This window comes from Garra rufa, chromosome 15 (assembly GCF_049309525.1).
Source record: "Garra rufa chromosome 15, GarRuf1.0, whole genome shotgun sequence".
NCBI classification, from domain to species: Eukaryota; Metazoa; Chordata; class Actinopteri; order Cypriniformes; family Cyprinidae; genus Garra; species Garra rufa.
In genome coordinates this window covers 2,768,094-2,788,133 of record NC_133375.1, presented here as the reverse complement: position 1 = coordinate 2,788,133, position 20,040 = coordinate 2,768,094, and the positions used below count along the sequence as shown (strand labels likewise).

The 20,040-nt window shown below is 35.0% G+C and overlaps 1 protein-coding gene across 7 annotated transcripts in view; it reads right to left on the bottom strand.

Annotated features, from left to right (window-relative positions):
- Positions 1-517: 517 nt before the first annotated feature.
- dbnlb (drebrin-like b) overlaps positions 518-20,040 on the bottom strand; it is a 44,606-nt gene continuing 25,083 nt past the window's right edge. For 2 of the 7 annotated variants that reach the window (XM_073818680.1, XM_073818681.1), the window contains 6 exons: positions 16,958-17,072; positions 14,755-14,847; positions 8,177-8,254; positions 7,872-7,975; positions 6,862-6,937; positions 518-1,728 (listed from right to left, as the gene is read on the bottom strand). In XM_073818680.1, coding sequence (XP_073674781.1) covers positions 1,592-1,728; positions 6,862-6,937; positions 7,872-7,975; positions 8,177-8,254; positions 14,755-14,847; positions 16,958-17,072 — 603 coding nt within the window. In that variant the 3' untranslated portion in view covers positions 518-1,591. The remainder of the gene's footprint in view (positions 1,729-6,861; positions 6,938-7,871; positions 7,976-8,176; positions 8,255-14,754; positions 14,848-16,957; positions 17,073-20,040) is intronic. The other 5 variants (XM_073818683.1, XM_073818684.1, XM_073818685.1 and 2 more) reach the window with 3 other exon arrangements.

Sequence of the window (20,040 nt, the reverse complement as noted above, 5' to 3'; positions counted from 1 at the left end):
CGATTAGTAAAGCCCCAAACATGACAATAATTAATAATTTTCAGCTGCATTAATCAGCAAAACATGTTCAGTGCTGTCAATATGGCCAATTGATGACGTGTTGTGAAATCACTCTAAAATAATTTAAAATGCTTGAAGAAAAATGCAATAACTCAAAACGTGAGTCAAGTTATATTATTTAATCAAAAATACAGTAAAAACAGCAATACTGTGATTCTTACCATTTAAAAAACTGTTTTCTATTTGAATATAATTTAAAATGTAATTTATTATATTTAATTAGTTAAAGCTAAATTTTCAGTGTCACATGACCCCTTGTGCTGCTTAATATTTTCATAGAAACTGAAACTCTTTTTCAGGATTATTTCATGAATATATAGTTCAAAAGAACAGTATTTATTTTAAAACAATCTTTTCTGACATTATAAATATGTTTACTGTCACTTTTGACCAATTTAAAGCATGAAATTTCAATCGTTTTGCATAGGAAGAATATCAAATAACACCAAGCATCAACTTCCACTCCGTCTTAAAACTCTTTATTTATTCTTTTAAGTGAAGTTACATAGTTGTCCAGACTTGTTAGATATTCACAATGAGCTCTTGAGAGGAACTACACCACTGCTGAATGACTTGGAGATGTTTGATGTTTTCCCACACGAGTTTGTTCAAAATGAAACCTCAAACATTTCCTCAAAAACACTTCTCCCCTCGCTCTCATATTGGCACAGCACTGACAGTAAAGAGTGTGAACGGTAAAAATGCACGGGTCGAAATAAACCTGACGTGATCTTTCTCTTTGAGCCTCCGCATCCAAACACAATCCAGATCCCACCTGCGACCCGAAGGCAAGATGATGAAAGAATGATGGCTCCCTGAAACCTAAAAATCACAGTATCAATATTCTCCACATTTCTGAGCAGACGGGAAAAGCTGCGGTCTCAAAGTAACTTCCCACTGTTCTCAATACAAGCTTAAAAGGAACCGTAATATTCGACGACTCAAGCTGCTTTCTGGATTTGAAACACGTGCCGTATAGAACACAGCAAATAAACTCATCCCATCGATCGATTTCAGTCCGACCTCAGCAAACCACTGCAGCAAAACATCTGCGCTGTTTCTCAAGAAAGCAAGGCAGTCACACTCGGTCTTGTGGAGAAAAGAAGGCAAAAACCAAGGCAAAACAGGACCGACTACTACAAACACCTGCACCAAACATCTCTGAAACAATATAATGAGTAGCATTGAAATGTTCAAAAGGAATGTCTTCAAAAACACTAAGAAAAGGTTCAGTCTCAAAAGGATATTTGCACTTAATTCAACCATGAAGTTTCCCAGCACTCCTGCTTTTGGGCTGTCTTCCTGCATACTAAATCAATTGTTTTATAAAATTTTAAAATCAACAACAGAAACTACCAATACAGTATGAAACATCAGACTTTGAATACCCCTGGTCACATCATCATCACTCTTTTGGTCCACGATTTTAGTTTTAGTCTTTTCAAATCAAATATAGCAGAGATTTAAATCTACATGGGGTGAATGAATTCAGTCTGACTCTGATGAGGGAGGGGGGCGATGTTGAGTTGCGTTAGGCAAGTTCCACGTAATTTGCTGGGAACATGCCGAAATGCCCATCGGGACCGTATCCTCGCCACCAGCCTTCATCAATCATCTCGATGCCGGTAATGACGTCGTCCGGGTCAAACGAGATTTCCGTGTCATCAGCTGAGAAGAGACGCATAAAGCAGATCAGATTACAGATAAATGACATTAATAAAAGACATCTAAATGGTAAAGCGCACTTCAGTTTTGATTAGAATTAATTTGGGCTTAAAGGGATAGTTCACCTAAAAATGAAAATTCTGTCATTAATTGCTCACCCTCATGTCGTTCCAAACCTATAAGACCTTTGTTCATCTTTGGAACACAAATTAAAGGATTAGTTCAGTTCCAGAGCAAAAATGTACAGATTATGTACTCAGCCCCTTGTCATCCAAGACGTTCGTTTCTTTCTTCAGTTGTAAAGACACTGAAACATTTCAAGATTTCTCTCCATATAATGGACTTCTATGGTGCCCTCAAGTTTGATCTTCCAAAATGCAGCTTCAAAGGACTCTAAACGATCCCAGCCAAGGAAGAAGGGTTTTATATCTAGTGAAACAATTTTGAAGTTTTCAATACTAACTGTGTGACCCGGATCACACAGACTACGCATGCGCATCACAGAGATGAGACGAGATGAGCATTTGAGGTTAAATTGTCAATTTGCTTAGAAAATAACTGAGAATATGCTAGATAAGACCCTTCTTCCTCAGCTGGGATCGTTTAGTCCTTTGAAGCTGCATTTAAGCTGCTTTTGGAAGTTCAAACTCGGGGGCACCATAGAATTCCATTATATGGAGAAAAATCTTGAAATGTTTTCCTGAAAAAACTTTTTCTTCACGACTGAAGAAAGAAAGACATGAACATCTTGGATGACAAGGGCTGAGTACATTATCTGTACATTTTTGTTCTGAATCCTTTAGGATTTTTTTGATGAACCCTGCATAGACAGCAACACAACTGACACTTTCAAGTGCCAGAAAGGCAGTAAAGACATTGTTAAAATAGTCCATGTGACATCAGTGGTTCAACCGTAATGTTATAAAGCTACGCAAATACTATTTGTGCACAAAGCAGACAAAAATGACTTTATTCAACAATTTATTCTGTTCTGTGTCACATTCACATCATAAAATTAAGGTTGAAATAGTCACATGGACTATTTTAACAATGTTCTTACCACCTTTTTGAGCATTCAACGTGTCAGTTGTGTTGCTGTCTATGCAGGTTAGGGGTGGGTGATACGGCAAAAATATCAGATCACAATTTTTTCAGAAATATCATGATTTTATAACAATTCTTTGTCATATTGGTTTTACTATTTTGCAAGTTGTCTGAGCAGTACAGCTAACTAAATAAAGTAATTTCCCTATTTTAAAATCAAAGCCTTACATGGTAACAAAATGTAAAATAAAAAGTATGGCAGATGTTTAGGCCAAATTGAGCAAAGATAAAAATCTGTAATATTTTATTCTTTGTTATTAAAAAAAAGGACAAAGTGTTACAAAATATACAAATTAAACAGGTACAGTGGGTGTATTAAGTAGTAGCAGTCAAGAAATGTAATTAACAAATATAAAAATAAAACACTATATACATAAATTATACACTGACTCTTAAGCAACTGTATTAAAGTTCTTCAGTCAAGAGCAGTGAGTGATTTCCCTTGATTTGTGTTTTATTAGCCTACCATCACCCAAAAAGGACAATTCTGTCATCTTTTACTCACTCTCGATTTTTTTTTTTAAATATAAAACATGTTGAACATAAAACTTATTTTAAAGAATGTGGGTAACCAAACAGTTGCTGGGTCCCCAGTTACTTCCATAGTATTTTATTAAATTTTTTTCCCACTATCAAAGTCAGTGGGGACCAGCTACTGTACTGTTATCCACATTCTTCTAAATTTATTATTTTGTATTCAGCACAAGAAAAAAAATTAATAGAGGTTTGGGATAACAAGTGAGTGAGTCATTTTTTTGGTGAACTGTCCCTTGTGCATGTATAGTTCTGTCGCTTTAAGAGCTGCACGCGTCCGTTTTTCTCTCAACTGTTTTCTTTGACTTTAAACATAACCGACTGGGTTTATATGTAATACTTGTGTGGTTTTGAGAGTATTAGTGATTCAGACGTGAAAGATAGCTTATGCTGCGTTCCAGGCAGGTTTTTGAACTGGTAAATCACCACTTCAAACCACGACTCACGACTTTGTAGCGTTCCAGGCAAGTCACGGCAAACTGCCTGGGCACATTTATGAATTATTATTATTTTTATATTATTATTATTATTATTAATTTGATTGCAATGTTATATTGTCCTAAGCTCTATTTTTCCACCGTGTGCCACTTGCATAAACACCGCACCCATTAGGGCTGACTTTGTTGTTTCAGGGGCTATGTTACGTCAGAACTCGTAACTGGGAGAACATCGATCTAGTACGAGTTCACGAGTGGGAAGTCACGGGTTTGACTGCCGTTCCAGTGCACTTTCACTGGTAGAAGGTTGGAAAAACACAGGTAACGGGTTGTCTGGGACGTGGCATTAGTACAGTAATCAGGTGCTGTTTGACAGGCTTTTTGCGGACATGCTTCAGGTGTACGCACTCAAGAAGCGCACGCCAGAACGGCGCGCAAACAAAATAACGTCATTTACCGGCAAAACTTTAAAGCATGTGCAAATAATATACTTATGTAATCGTGAATAACTGCAGTGTCCCGTGAGTGAATCTGTTGTGTTGTACAGTATATTAAGACTTTGATATTTTTCCAAAAGCAGATCATGGAGACATTTTAATCGTCCATGATCAAAAATCGTCGTATCGCACACCCCTAATTCAGGGTCAGAAAGCTCTTGGATTTCATCAATATCAATTTGTGCTCTAAAATGAGATTAAGAAAGGTCTGGAGGGTGACCAATACATTTTCATCCCTTTGATGCTGCCTTCACGTTTACTGGAAATTTCCTACTTCCCACTTCAGAAGCTGTAACTGTGTTAGTAACATTCAAGTGCTTTGTTATCAATAAGAACAGAAACCATGGTGGTTGGCCTTTTCATGAGTCCATTTATGTCCGTTTCTTGAGGAAATCTTATTTAAGCCAAAAGGTATAGAAGATATTAAATCAATATCCAAGAGTTAAATTTATTGGTAACCATATAAATATTCACCACATGATCTAGATATTCAGTTTGGTGACCATTCTGAAAGAGAAAGAAATGTAGATGTTGTGGGGGAAAATGCACAAGGCTTAACAATACTACAGACACGTTTATTCCCTTTACCAGAAGAGCTAGTTCACCCAAAAATGAAAATTACCTCATGATTTACTCATCCTCAAGCCTTCCTAGTTGTGTAAGACTTTCTTCTTTCAGATGAATACTACCGGAGTCATTAAAAAATGTCCTGACTCTTCCAAGCTTTATAAAGGCAGTGAATGGCTGTTTTTGAAGTCTGTAAAGATTTTTGAAGTCCATAAAAAGTGCTCCACATGGCTCTGGTAGGTTAATAAGGGCTTCTGAAGCAGATCGCTGCATTTGTGTGAGAAAAATATCCATATTTAAGCTTTTTAAACCATAATCTCTAGCTTCCGACAATAGCCGTTCATGTGTTAAAGAGTAGCGTTCCAGTGGATGACGCAGGCGTATTGTAAACTCCGGTGAGACTATACTAGTCTCATGAGAACCAGTTTTGTTTACAGAAAAGGAAAACCAGTCTCCTCTTGGCGTATATCGAAATCCTCTGACATTTTTCTTGACAAATACTCATTTTGTACTGTAATTTGTGACCAGTGTTTTGTGTTTGTTTTAAAGCTAAAGATTATTTATGATATTTTTTATTACACAAACCCACTGATTTACTTCAAAAGGCCATTATTAACATCCTGGAGCCATGTGGAGCACTTTTTATTATGGATGAATGTAATTTATTGGACTTTAAAATCTTAACACCCATTCACTGCCCTTATAAAGCTTAGAAAGCACCAGGACGTTTTTAATATAACTCTGATTGTATTTGTCTGAAAGAAGAAAGTCATATACATCTAGGATGGCTTGATGGTGAATAAATCATGTGGTCATTTTCATTTTTGAGTGAACTATTCTTTTAAAACCTGCCTAAATTTATAAACTCAGGTGTGAAATTTAGGAGTGTTTTTTTTAAATCATGAGTTTTTGTCCAATTTCCGACTAGAAAACTCACACTCATGATCAGTGTTGGGGAAAGTTACTTTTAAAAGTAATGCATTACAATATTGAGTTACTCCCTAAAAAAGTAAGTAATTATGTTACTTAGTTACTTTTTATGGAAAGTAATGCGTTCCGTTACTTTTGCGTTACTTTTTAAATCTGGGCAGGGCTTGCTTGTTAGTTTTTAATATAAAAAGTCCTATTTTTGGCAATTGCAAAAGCCTTTTTTACACCAAAAGCCTCAGGCTTAGAGGAAAGTATATTCACGTCTGTACAGTAGACCGCAGAAGAAAAAAAATTTAAACTCTTCAGCAATAAAAGAAATGTTAAATTATCGTGAGTAATTTTTGCTTATTAGTATGGATGAATTAAATCATTGAAGGTCGGCAGCAAAGACATTGTTTAATAAAATGGGATTTGTATTATTTAAAGTAACCGCATGTAGGATTGTGGCCAAAACTGCTACTGCAATCACTTTCAAAATACTGTAGAACGGTGTATCCCCTCCCGCTCCCCCCTGACTCCAGGTTGCCAGCTAAGCTGCAGGATCCGTTTTCAGCCGTCTCCATCTTTCAAAGGCATCTCCTATACAAATCCTTGTTTTATTTTAGACTTTGTCACGACGTATTTCGGATTCATAACGAGGTCTTTTAGGTTTCGTAACGTTATACATGTTTTATCCGACACGTTCGTAGCTGCAGCTGTAACTATTTTCACTGTTTTTATTCATTTTAAGGAATACTGTATCTGTTTTTTTAGGGAGTGAGATTATTATTTTTCACATTATATGTTTTTACATTTATTCCAGAACTAAAGTAACATTTTACTCACAATTTCTCTCAACATGGGGACAGGAGAGCTCTTTTAACTCTCAAAAACCAAGAAATTTACTTTTCTGATATTAATTCTGGAGAGAGTTGTGGCCTAATAGTAGAGTGTCAAAATTGTAACCCAGAGTTCACAGGTTCGCTTCTCAGTACCAACAGGAAATGTAGGTGGGGGTGAATGAACAGCACTCCCTTTCACCTTCAATACCTGTGACTTCTTGTTTATTGTGTATAAGCAATACTAACCAGCTTGGTAGTCGTACAGAGCCCTGGCGCAGACGCCGCGATCATCTGCCGCCGCATAAGTGTTCTGCTCCTCCACCTGAGAAACATTCACAAAACATTCAAGAACCTCCACATTTAAATCAAACACTCCTGACATGCACCTAAAGACAGCATGAAATAAAAAAATGGATGGCTTTTAACTTTAAACACTCCATATGAAAACGTTGAAGTTTTCAGTTCATATATATATTAGTTTCAGTTCATTTATATACAGTTGAGGTCAAAAGTTTACATACACCTAGCAGAATCTGCAAAATAAGAGAGATCATACAAAATACCTAAAAAAAAAACCATTTCCAACAATGATTTATGATTTTGAGATCTATCTTTTCAGAGGGACTCATATGCAACTATTACAGAAGGTTCAAACGCTCACTCATGCTCCAGAAGAAAAAAACAATGCATTCTTTTGAACAGAACTAAATGGAAATTTTTTCCATTTAGTACTGCCCTTCAGAAGCTACAGAAGATACTTACATGTTTCCCAGCAGACAAAATAAGTTAAATTTACCTTGATCTTCAAATTCCAAAAGTTTTCACCCCCCGGCTCTTAATGCATGGTTTTTCCTTCTGGAGCATCAGTGAGTGTTTGCATACAGTTGAATAGTTGTGAATAGTTGCATATGAGTCCCTCAGTTGTCCTCAGTGTGAAAAATGGATCTCAAAATCATAAAGTAATTGTTCAAATACACAAAATGCTAAAAAACCAAAGAATTTTCTGTTCAGGACAAACAAGGGACTCATAAACAACTATCAGTAAACAAAAAACAAAGCCGTGGATCATTCAGGCAACAACACAGTATTAAAAATCAAGGGGATGTAAACTTTTGAACAGTGTCATTTTTATAAATTCATGCATTTTGTATGATCTTATTCTGGTAAAATAATTAACATTTTGCAGATTCTGCAAGACGTTTGACAAAACTGTACACATTTAAAATATGCAATCTTTCACCAAGTGAGTGTCGTACCTGTGGTGGTTCCTCATAGATGGCATCTTGCTCCACTACTGCCTCATACTGTGGCTGATTTTGTTCTACGGGCACTTCATGATTATCCCTGACTGGTTGTACATCTGAGACATGAAAGACAACAAGACAGCAAGAAATTATAGTTTACTAGGTGTCTTGTAACAGCACATCTTCCCCACAAGGTGGTGCTGACAATCAGTTGACTGACTGACTCAAATGTAGGGCTGATGATGATCAAGTGACAAGGAGATGGAGCAACTTAAAACAAATGGCAGGAGCTGATTATGTATGTGTGTGAATCCCACCTTCATACTCTGGCTCATTTTCTGGTTCTGGTTCTGGTTCCACATACTGAGATCTGGGTTGTTCCTCAAAACTGGGCTCTACTCAAAACACACACACACATGCATGCATGGAAACACACATAAACACGTGCATGGTAACAAGCACACACTGGGAGAGCTGGATTTGAAATTTGAGGATAACACGCATTATTTTATATATAGCAGCCATACAAATCAGAATATAACTGTTTTAGCTGGGTATTCAACCTAGAAATATCAAATAATAATACTTTTGATAATAGACCGCATTAAATACTTTACAAATATTTACTTAGTCAATTTCATTTGATTATGTTCTGCTTTATTTAATCGTGATGCATGAAAAGCAAAAGATCAGTTAATTTAAAAACAGATGTAAATCCACTCTCAGTGCAAGCAGCTGCTTCAAATTATTTAACACTTATTAACATTTATTAAAATAGCAATACATTATAAACCTAAATGGATGAGCCACATTTAAAGCCAAGTGGATTATGGTTTTGTAGATGACATTTTTCAAAGTAACAATCAAAACATTTAAATGGTTACTAAAGATATCCATTTTAAATAAGTCTGAATTTTCAGTTCATTAAAGAATCATGAATATTTTCAATAATAATATGAAGCAGCAACTGTTTCAAGCTTAGTAATCAAAAATGTTTCTTGAGCATAAAATCAGCATATTAGAATAATTTCTGAAAAATCATGTGACTATGATGCTGATGCTGAAAATTCAGCTTTGCACCACAAAAAGTAACGTTTTAAAACAATAACAAGTTATTTTAATATTATTACTTCCATTATTATGTCCAGCCTTCGTTTGAGCAGATTAATCTATTTAAAGAGACAGTTCACCAAAAAAAAAAAGAAAAGAAAGTTCTATCATCACGTACTCACCCTTGTGTCGTTCCAAAGCTGTATAACTTTCTTTCTTCAATGCAACGCAAAAGGAGAAATTCGAGAATTTTCAGGCCAGTGAATCAAGACTGGGGCTGTTAAAGGGATAGCTCACTCAAAAATGAAAATTACCCCATGATTTACTCACCCTCAAGCCATCAAAGGGGTTTATGACTTTCTTCCTTCAGACAAATACAATCAGAGTTATAATAAATAATGTCTTGTCTCCTTCTAGCTTTATAATGGCAGTGAATGGGTGTTGAGATTTTCAAGTCCAATAAAGTGCATCCATCCATCATAAAAAGTGCTCTACACGGCTCCAGGGGGTTAAAGGAGAAGCCCGATGTGATACTGACCTAAAGTGTATTGAATCATGATACCAAGTGTGAACTAACCTTTCATAGCTCATCTCAGCTTGTCCCCTGCACTCCGAAATCTGGGGTCATGTATACAGACAGTACCTTGAGGAAATTTACCGTTCGCCGCCATCTTGAATTTAGTCACGATAAGTCGAGTGACGAGCAGGAAGGAAACTAAACTACTACTTCATAAAACTCAGTAGCTTCATCGTCCGACATCCTTGCAATTGCCAACTCTCTGCACTAACTCCAAAAGTAACGCGAGTACTCATGTGACTTATCAGGTTGTAGTTTCCTTCTTGCTCGTCACTCGACTTATCGTGACTAAATTCAAGATGGCGGCAAACGGTTAATTTCCTCAAGTGTGGAGCTACTTTGTGCCTCGTAAATGGTGTAAAACAGTGATTTATTTACATGGCTAGTCCAATGCCCGAGGAACCCTCAACAACAACCTGTTGTTAGCATCGGCTAACTAACGCCAGATTTGGAAATGCAGGGGACAAGCCGAGATGAGCTATGAAAGGTAAGTTCACACTCGGTATCATGATTCATTACACTTTAGGTTAGGGATGTCCTGATCAGGTTTTTTTGCCCTCGAGTCCGAGTCATTTGATTTCGAGTATCTGCCGATACCGAGTCCCGATCGGATACTTCTATAATACATAAAAAAATAAGAAACATCCTGGATCTGTTTCTTCGCTCTTCTTTATTCTTTTTTTTTTATTTTATTTAATTCACCTTATTTTAACATTCAACAACTCTGTTAACAAATAGAGCACTTCTGTGAGGTAGCTTGAACAATCAAGTAATAAATTACATAAATTCTTCACTTCTGGACATTAGTGCAACAGTAAATATAAAAAAAGTCTAATATAAAAACAAATAGCACCTTAACTTAAAATACCCGGCAGGCATGTAAACAAATAAAAAAATTAAAGTGCCACAGTGTTTGCTGTGTTTCTGTGTGGAGTCAAGAGGTCTAACTCTGTGCCACCGCATAACTATAGATGTGTTAAAAATTAATGAAAATATCAGGGCTCGTGAAATTTCAAAATCTCTGGTAGCCCCTCGTGCAGGTACTCTTCAGATTTTGGTAGCCCGAAAATTAATTCAACGTCTAAACTTAATCAAAAATGTTTTCAATACTCAAATATAAACAAATATCAAGGAAGGAATTTTATTTCACTATTTGGTGTATCTGCAGAATTTTTAAATATCAATTTAAAACAATTTATAAATCGAGTATATCATTTATTACATTTATTTAAAACATAAATATTACTGTCTTAATTGTTTAGTATTTTAGAAGGCACATTAACTTCTTTCACATTTACAACTCTGTGTTTGCTGCATAAAAACATAAGTCGATAATTGCAACCATTTGACCATAAACAGCTGAAAAAAAATGTGGAAATAAAAACTGATTCTCTGTCGCGAGGTGGCGCTTTAGGAGCGCTGAAATACTACGGTTTCCATAGTAACAGCTGTACACAAAGCAGCATTAACGCTGTTTTATCAGACATGAAATAAAAAAACCAAAGACACATTTCTGAGGACAATCGGTTCCCTTCAGATACATTCATATAAAGACATCCGTGCCGCGTTTTGACTTTGAAACGTGCAGTGTGCATATTTATTCAATGACATCATTGCCTTTTGAAGTTTAATCCAGCCCTTTCCGTCCCCAAATGTACTTTTAAAGACTTTTCTTATACTATTTAACATATTTAAAACGTTTTATGGCCTTAAATTTAATACAACTAAATTGAGGAGTTTAATGACCTGCAGGAGCCCTCTACTTTACGATAGTCCGTTGGGCAGTCCGGTCAAACATTTTGGTAGTCCGACTGTAAAATACAATAGCCCGGGACGTCGGGCTAGCGATTTTGCGAGCCCTGGAATGTATACATATATATATCCGAGTCCTGATCGGGAGGTAATGTCCGATTCTGATCGAGTCTGAAACCACGTGATCGGATCGGGACATCCCTACTTTAGGTCAATATCACACCGGACTTCTCCTTTAATAAAGGCCTTCTGAAGTGAATTGATGCATTTGTATGAGAAAAATATCCATATTTAAAACATTGCAAACCATAATCTCTAGCTTCTGATAACTGCCGTACAGGTATTCGTGAAAGAGTTTAAAATATGGATATAAAGCCATTTGGAGTCCTTTTTTCATGATAGATGGATGCACTTTTTTTTGACTTCAAATCTCAACACCCATTCACTGCCATTATAAAGCTTGGAAGACCCAGGACATTTTTTAACTTAACTCTGATTACATTCGGCTGAAGGAAGAAAATCATACACACCTTGGATGGCTTGAGGGTGAGTAAATCATGGGGTAATTTTCATTTCTGGGTAAACTATTCCTTTAAGCTCCAAAATAACAAAAACGCACAAAAAAAGCATCCTAATAACAATGGTCCACACACCTTGAAAAAAGTAGCGATGCCCAACTTATAGGGATGTAACGATATCAAAATCTCACAATACGATAATATCGCGATATAAAGTCCATGATACGATATTTATCGCGATACTTTAAGTATCACAATAAAGTCTAATAAAGAATTGGAACATTTTTTACATTTTGTACATTAGTTAAATTATTCTATCTAATGCACTTTGAGAGTTCAAAACTCTTAACTAGGAAAACTTAAATTAGAAAAAAAAAGAGAATTGTTAATTGACTTGTACCAGAAGTTTAAAAGAGACTCAACCCTATTTTTATATGTGATATACCGTCTCAGTCTAATTTACATTCACACTGGTGTTTTAGGAAGCCAAACTAATTACAATATAATTGTAATAACAACAATGACAGTAATAGCCATATATTGTAAAACAACTGCACTGCAAAATAAATGAAAATGAATATTTCATAGGTATATTATTTTTGCTTTACACTACAGTAGGGAAATTACAACACTTTTTTTATTTTTATTTCTACACTTAAAAGAGATATTTTGAATTTGGACTGCAGTAACGTTACCCATTTAAACCACTAGTTGACAGAAATTCATACTCTACTTTTAGGATTTTATTTTGACGGAAACAACAGTAGAGCTTTTATTTTGAAGGAAAACTCCAGCTTACAAGGCTTACAAAAACGCATCTCACTACAAATCTACTGCCGCGAAAAAGTATAACTGGGGCCGTTTCATTCCCAAACGCACACTAAACTCACAGTACATGCAAAAAACAAGTTAACTGCATTGACTGTGAACTGAGCTGTTCTGAGGTGCGGAAAACACCGGATCGTGAGCTGAGCCTGATCGCCTGAACGAAGTGCGCGCTTGGCTTTGAAACACGCAGTGAAAACAAACTTGATGACAAACTTGATTAAACCATATTGTGCTTTCGGTTTTAGTTCATTTGACAGATACTGTGTCAAAGCATAATGGCACAAAACAACTTTAAAGACCTTTTATGTTAGAATAAAACGTTTAAATATATTGTAGCTATTAGCTATTTTAGCTATTATGCCGCCCCGCAGTTGGAATCAGCTTCCAGTAGAGATCAGATGTGCTAATACATTAGCCACATTTAAATGCAGACTCAAAACTCACCTGTTCAGTTGTGCATTTATTGAATGAGCACTGTGCTACGTCCGAACAGTTTGCATTATTTTATGTATAATCATTTTACTGTATTAATTAATGTGAAATCATTTTCTTTTTAAATCATCTTAAATGTTCTTAATTTTGTTTTTATTGTTGTGATTATTATTTTAAATTATGATTTTTATGCTATTGTGATTTTAATTCCTTTTTATGTACAGCACTTTGAATTACCATTGTGTATGAAATGTGCTATATAAATAAACTTGCCTTGCCTTGTAAAAACTCCACTTTTTGCCTGAAAGACATTTCATATTATCATGTGACCACGATAATAGCGAGACTTTATCATGATATTAACAATATCGTTACTTCCCTACTAACTCATAAACAAAACATTAAGCTAAATGATTTGTTCACATATCAGAATGAAAAAAGTTTTCAACCTAAAAAAGTAAGTGTTTGTGCTGCCTTAAAATACTATGTGAAATGTGGATATTTGAGTTCAGTAAACTTACAATTTTAAGGCAGCATGAACACTACACTAAAATTTTTCACCAGATTCAACTTAAAATCCTAAGTTCAGCAGCTGCCTTAAAATTTTAAGTTAAATCAGCTTAAAACTACAAGTCATTAGAACTTATTACAATAAAAATGAGTTGATTCAACTTGTGAGTTGAAATTACTTAAAGGTTGTATCAGCGATTTCTAGCCTGAAACATAAAGTGTAAAATTCAGCTGATCTTTCATCACGATCCGCTCGCTGCCTGCCCTATAAATTGTCTGTGAAAAAACCGCGTCTCTCTGGTCAGCCTAGGGTCCGAGATATGCCAAAAAAACAATCGGCACTACCAACCATTCCACAGCAAAAACAAACAGTGTTCCAACCAATCAGCGTCAGAAGTTTGGTGTTGTGGACTTTCGCTCCGCCTCCCTCACATCCCTGCACCAGTAGGAAAGTCCACAAAACGAACCCCCTGACGCTGATTGGTTGGAACACGGTTTGTTTATCTGTGGTTATAGTTGATAGCGCCGATTGTTTTTTTGGCATATCTCGGACCCTAGGCTGACCAGAGAGACGCGGTTTTTTCACAGACAATTTATGGGGCAGGCAGCGAGCGGATCGTGAATAAAGGTCAGCTGAATTTGACACTTTATGTTTTAGGCTAGAAATCGCTGATACAACCTTTAAGTTGATTTAACTTAACATTTTAAGGCAGCTGCTAAACTTAAGTTTTTAAGTTGAAACTGGAGAAAACTTTTTACAGTGTTCAATCATTAACAGCTCACTGAAGAAATTTGATCTTCTTAATCTTTATAATGACTTCAATGTGTTCCTCACACTTTAGAAGACTTTGCGCACAAGGATAACTACCCTTATGATCCTTTTATGGCGTTTCTGAAGCTTGAATACCTCAGTCCCTTATTGAATTGAAAAAAGTGGCCTGTATTGTTTTCAAAAATTCACCTTTTGCGTTCCACAGATATTTATTTTTAGGTGAACTGTTCCTTTAAGTGCACAAAGCAAACACACAGTGTTCACTCACACACTGCAACCCAAAGCATCCCGTTTATTTAGAGGTGTACGGTAGAATTTGACAGCAAGCGTGAGGAAAGTGAGTGGTTAGATGTTAGTTGAGATGAAAACACCACACAAAGAGAAAGTGATGAACAACACACCAAACCGTTCCAAGTGAGAGATAAGGAAGGAATGATAAGGTGCGTGTTTATGTACCTCTGGCTCGTAAAGGCGAGGCCTGACGCACGGGAGAGCGAAATGGCTCTGGGTCACATGACTGCTTGGACAGAAAAGGGCTGTTCAACCGCCCTGAGACACAGAACAGAGAACGACAAAGAGAGAAACCCAAGCTGACAGATGGCCGACGGACTTATACACGGCAGAACAGACCGCAAACATCGTTTTAGACAGAAGAACTGCAGGCTGTTTAATGACAGTGTCGGATTTCAGACGGACGAACGGGGTTGAAATGCCCGGAGAACAATGGGACAATGGGAAATACCACAAAACACTGAGCACATTGAGAAGTTAGTTACTGCATGCATAGGAAAACACCTCCTAATTCATAGACAAGGCCAGTCCTTAAACGTGTTTGAACACATTCAGTGTTTCACTACATGAAACGTGACCCACATAGCAAAAGGGGAAGCTAAAAATAGCATGCAAATAATGTGGCATTTAAATAAATCACTTCCTATAGTGTAAATTGTGCTTGTAGAGATCTCATCAGGACATCAGCATACTGTTTGTGTGCAATGGGATCACACTGTAGGTATTTATTATTGCAATGAGAGGTAAACATTAATATTTATAACCACTAAAATATACTGGCAAACCATCTACATTTCAATTGTATACTTTATAGTTTTTTATACACTGCTGTTTATTCAAAAAGTGTTTGAAAGTTTGGGGTCAGTACATATTTTTCTTATTTTTGTTATTTCATTTTCATATTTTCATTTTTTTAAAATAAATTCATGCTTTTATTCAGCAAGGATGAATCATTTAATCAAAAATAGCAGTGAGGTAATGGATCCTAAAAATTCTCTAATGAAAAAACTATATTTAAAAACTGTAATAATGTAATACTATTTCAATAATATTTTAAATTGTAATAATAATTTAATGCCTTTACTATGTTTGTAATTAAATAATTGCATCTTTGGTGACCATAACATACTTAAAAACATCAAAAACATTAAAGAAAAATCTTACTGAACCCAAAATATATATTATTACTATATAAATAAACACTGATATACTTTAATAAAAACTTAAAAATATATATAATGTATATAATGTATAACTGTTATAATATAGTACATTATTTAACAGTAGTTATGGCATTTTATATTAATTAAAATGTATATATATACTGCTGTTCAAATGTTTATGATCGGTAAGATTTTTAATGTTATTTAAAGTCTCTTATGCTCATCAAAGTTGCATTTATTTGATCAAAATACAGAAAAAAACAACAGTGATATTATGAAATATTGAAGTAACCATGCAATTTAAAGTAACATTTTTCTAATTTAATATACTTTAAAATATAATTTATTTCTGTGATGCAAAGCTGAATTTTCATCAGCCATTACTCCAGTCTTTAGTATTACATGACTCTTCAAAAATCATTTTAATATGCTGATTTACTATCAATGTTGGAAACACTTGTGCTGCTTAATATTTTTTTGTAAATAGTGACTTTTTTCAGGTTTCTTTAATAAATATAAAAATAGTAAATAAATAAAATATTTATTTATAATAAAAATCTTTTCTAACAATGTATCACTTTATCAATTTAACACGTCCTTGCTGAATAAAGACATTAATTTCTTACAAAGAAATAAAGATTTTTTTTTTTACTGATTTCAAATGTTGAACGGTAGTGTATATTGTTTCAAAATATTTATATTTTGAATAAATGCTGTTCTTTTTAATGTTTTATTCATCAAAGAATTCAGAAAAAATTATCCCATGTTCCAAAAAGCACATCTGTGTCCAACATTAATGACAATAAATCAGCTTATTAGAATGATTTCCAAAAGGATCATGTGACTCTGAAGACTGGAATAATGATGCTGAAAATTCAGCTTTGCTTCACAGAAATAAATTCTATTTTAAAGTATATTAAAATAGAAAAACACTATTTTAAATTGCAATAATATTCTACAATATTACAGTTTCTTCTGTATTTTTAATCAAATAAACGCAGCCTTGATGAGCAGAATGGACTTTTTTGAAAACATTAAAAATCTTACTGATCACAAACTTTTGAACGGCAGTGTATACATATAATAAATATACATATATACATATATAATATATTATATACATATAATAAAGTAGTACAGTATATAATAGTATACAATAGTCTGTGCATGTGTGAGATACAGAGTATCTCCAGATGAACGGTTACCTGGTTTAGGACTGGATTGAGTATTTTCTGTGTTAGCAGGGTTGATGCCCATCTCTCTCTGTTTGAACATTTCTCTGGGATTAACAGAGCGCTGGGAGACGAGAGCCGCAGCTTCCTGTTACAAATACACACAAACATTAAAGTAGCCATCAATACATCAGGTATAATAACAGATAACCCCGATGGCAGTACAAGGAGTCTTTGCAGAATATAAAAGCAGGAGACACAAAGTAAGTGGTTATATTAGAGAGGGGAAAAACAGAGAACAGCAAAAAGAGGCCTAATCTCAAATTGCATATCCATCCTATTGTATGTTGAAAATGCTGACAAAAGTGCCTGGATGATATAACAGATGTTAACATTGCATTTTGCATTTTAAGGCTTCGCATACTGTACGCAGCATGTTGACTGGTAGCAACAGTTCACTGATATGCAATATCTATACTGCCCTACAAAGCAAAAAGGCAGTAACTGCATTTTTGGTCAAAAATGAGTTATTATCCTTTGTTATGTGACAAAATATCTTATCTCAAATGTGTGTGATTTTGCGGCATCCTCACGGGACGGTTTTAACATTGGATAACAGGCTGGATGACAGGATAACTTTAAAGTCATTTTTCTCAGTTCTGCACTCGGCGTAGTTACTGCCTTTTTGCTTTGTAGGGCAGTATATGCAATTTGAATATTTTGGTATCAATTTTTTTTTTCCGGGTAACATTTTGGTACTATGTGCATTCATGACTAGAACTATTCAGGTTTATAAACTAAGAAAGAGAAAAGGAAAGGATTAGTTCACTTTCAGAGCTAAAATTTACAGATGATGTACTCACCCCCTTGTCATCTAAGATGTTCATGTCTTTCTTTCTTTAGTCGTAAAGAAAGGTGGTGTTTTTTTGAGGAAAACATTTTTATGATTTCACTCCACAGGGTTTCTGCAGATATGAACAAGTTAAATTTAAGACTTTTTAAGACCTTTTTAATACCACCTTATATGAAATTTAAGACCGAAACCTGTAATGGAAATAGATATTATATCACATGCATATATGTAATATTTAATGTAAAAAGTAAACAATTTCACGGCTGTCATAAATTAAAATTTATTACTACGATATACAGTGAACTTTTCATATCAGCAGATACTATTCCACACAAAATATCCCCATAAAAGTACCACTAGAAATATCTGATGTAAAGAAATTCTGAAGCAATATTTTCATCAGTGCTCTATTAGCTTTTACATCTTAAATCTGCATATTTGATTTCCCTTTATAAAGGCCTTTTTTTTACTTTTGAAGTGTATGCATTACCTTTGAAATTTATTTTATGAATTCATCAATAAATTCTAAATGGCTGTTAGCAGTGAGATTACACAATTTACACTGCAAAATTAAAAGTGAGATTAATGTTTTAAATACATTTATTGATTTATAAATATATAAATTAGAAATGTTGGGTGTGGAGGCATACTTTTAAACACACTAAACTACCAGCAGGTGGCGGTAAGTCACTTCATGAGCGAGTTATTTCAACTGATTCGATCAAAACGCTGAATCATAGCAAAATGTTGCTAGGAGAATGCTTCTGCTGCGATCCTTGCTTGGAACTATTTTCATTGGTGAAACAGAATAAAACAGTGAAAATATTTTGTCTAATATGTAAGTAACTACTTGACTAACTACTTGTTTATTGAGCTAAAATTAATGTAACATTTGTAATAGGCCTATGTCACGCAACAATTGAACGTCTCTGAGTGGGGTGACGGCAGTTCCGGTTAGCTTTTAAGGGACGTTCTAAAACGCTTAACGTGGCTCAATGTACGTAAAAAACGACCAGGAAACCCCAAGTTTCTGTCAAACCTTACTTGGAACAAACACTAACTACTGTCTAAAGAACGAGTCCTTATTCGACAGGTAAAGTGAATAATATCACGTTAAGCGTTTTCTCCCTCATAGAAGCCCGTTATAAGGAAACAGCGTAACGTGGTTTAACGTATCTTAACAATGACTAGGGAAAACAAACTTCTGTTAAATTTCAGTTATAATAAATACTTGCTGCTGTCAAACGAATGAAATATCATTCAGCATATAAAGTGAATAATATCACGTTAAGCTTTTTATCCCTATATAACTCCATTAAGGAAAAAGCATAACATGGTTTGTTATAATGGACTTCTATGGGGGAGATCACTTTGTATGCTGAATAAGAGCTCGTTCTTTTGACAGCAGCAAGTATTTATTATAAGTAAAATTTAACAGAAGTTTGGTCTTTCCTGATCGCTGTTGAGGTACGTTAAACCACGTTAAGCCGTTTCCTTATAATGGGGTTCTATGAGGGAGAAATCGCTTAACGTGATATTATTGAATGTTAAAGTCAAGTGTATTTATATAGCAGAGATAAGTTTAATACATGTGTCAGATAAAACATCCTTTTTATTTAATCGAATTTTGTTTTATTTACAGTCATTGGTGGGAATACATAGATGGGGCTGATCGTCCCCCCAGTTATTCCAGGGAAACCGGGTTGGTGTAGTATTTTAAGTTTCTTCCGACCACTTTGCGAGACGTAGATGCTCTCCTTGTTGAAATGCAAACTGCAAACGAAAGTGCTGCCCCGGAGAATTTTAAAAGAAGGCCCTTCATCTCTCTTTATTAATCTCACCCAAGACTTGCGTAGTGTTTCGTCGTAAAGCAACCTGGTACGCTTCAAGAACAATTGCTGCCATTGTTGTTATCGTTGCAGTAGCGTTACTAGCAATGACCGGAAGTTCTATTACCCTACTCCGCGTTCCGGAAGCAGGAAGTGAGACATAGGCCTATTGTGAGAATTTTCAGCAAAAAGCTCACTTGGTATATTACTGAACTATATCATGTTATAAATAAACTATACATTTTAAACTTTTACCTCAGTGTGTTTCTTTAGTGTGCTGTTACATTCATTTGTTTTAAAGTATGTCACAAATAGACCAGAAATACACTATCCATTATCAATTTCTGTTTACGTTGAATGTATTAAAATAGGAATCTTTCTTGCCTTTCGATGCTTCGCTAACGTTAGTTGTATTTGTCACTTCAGTTTTAATC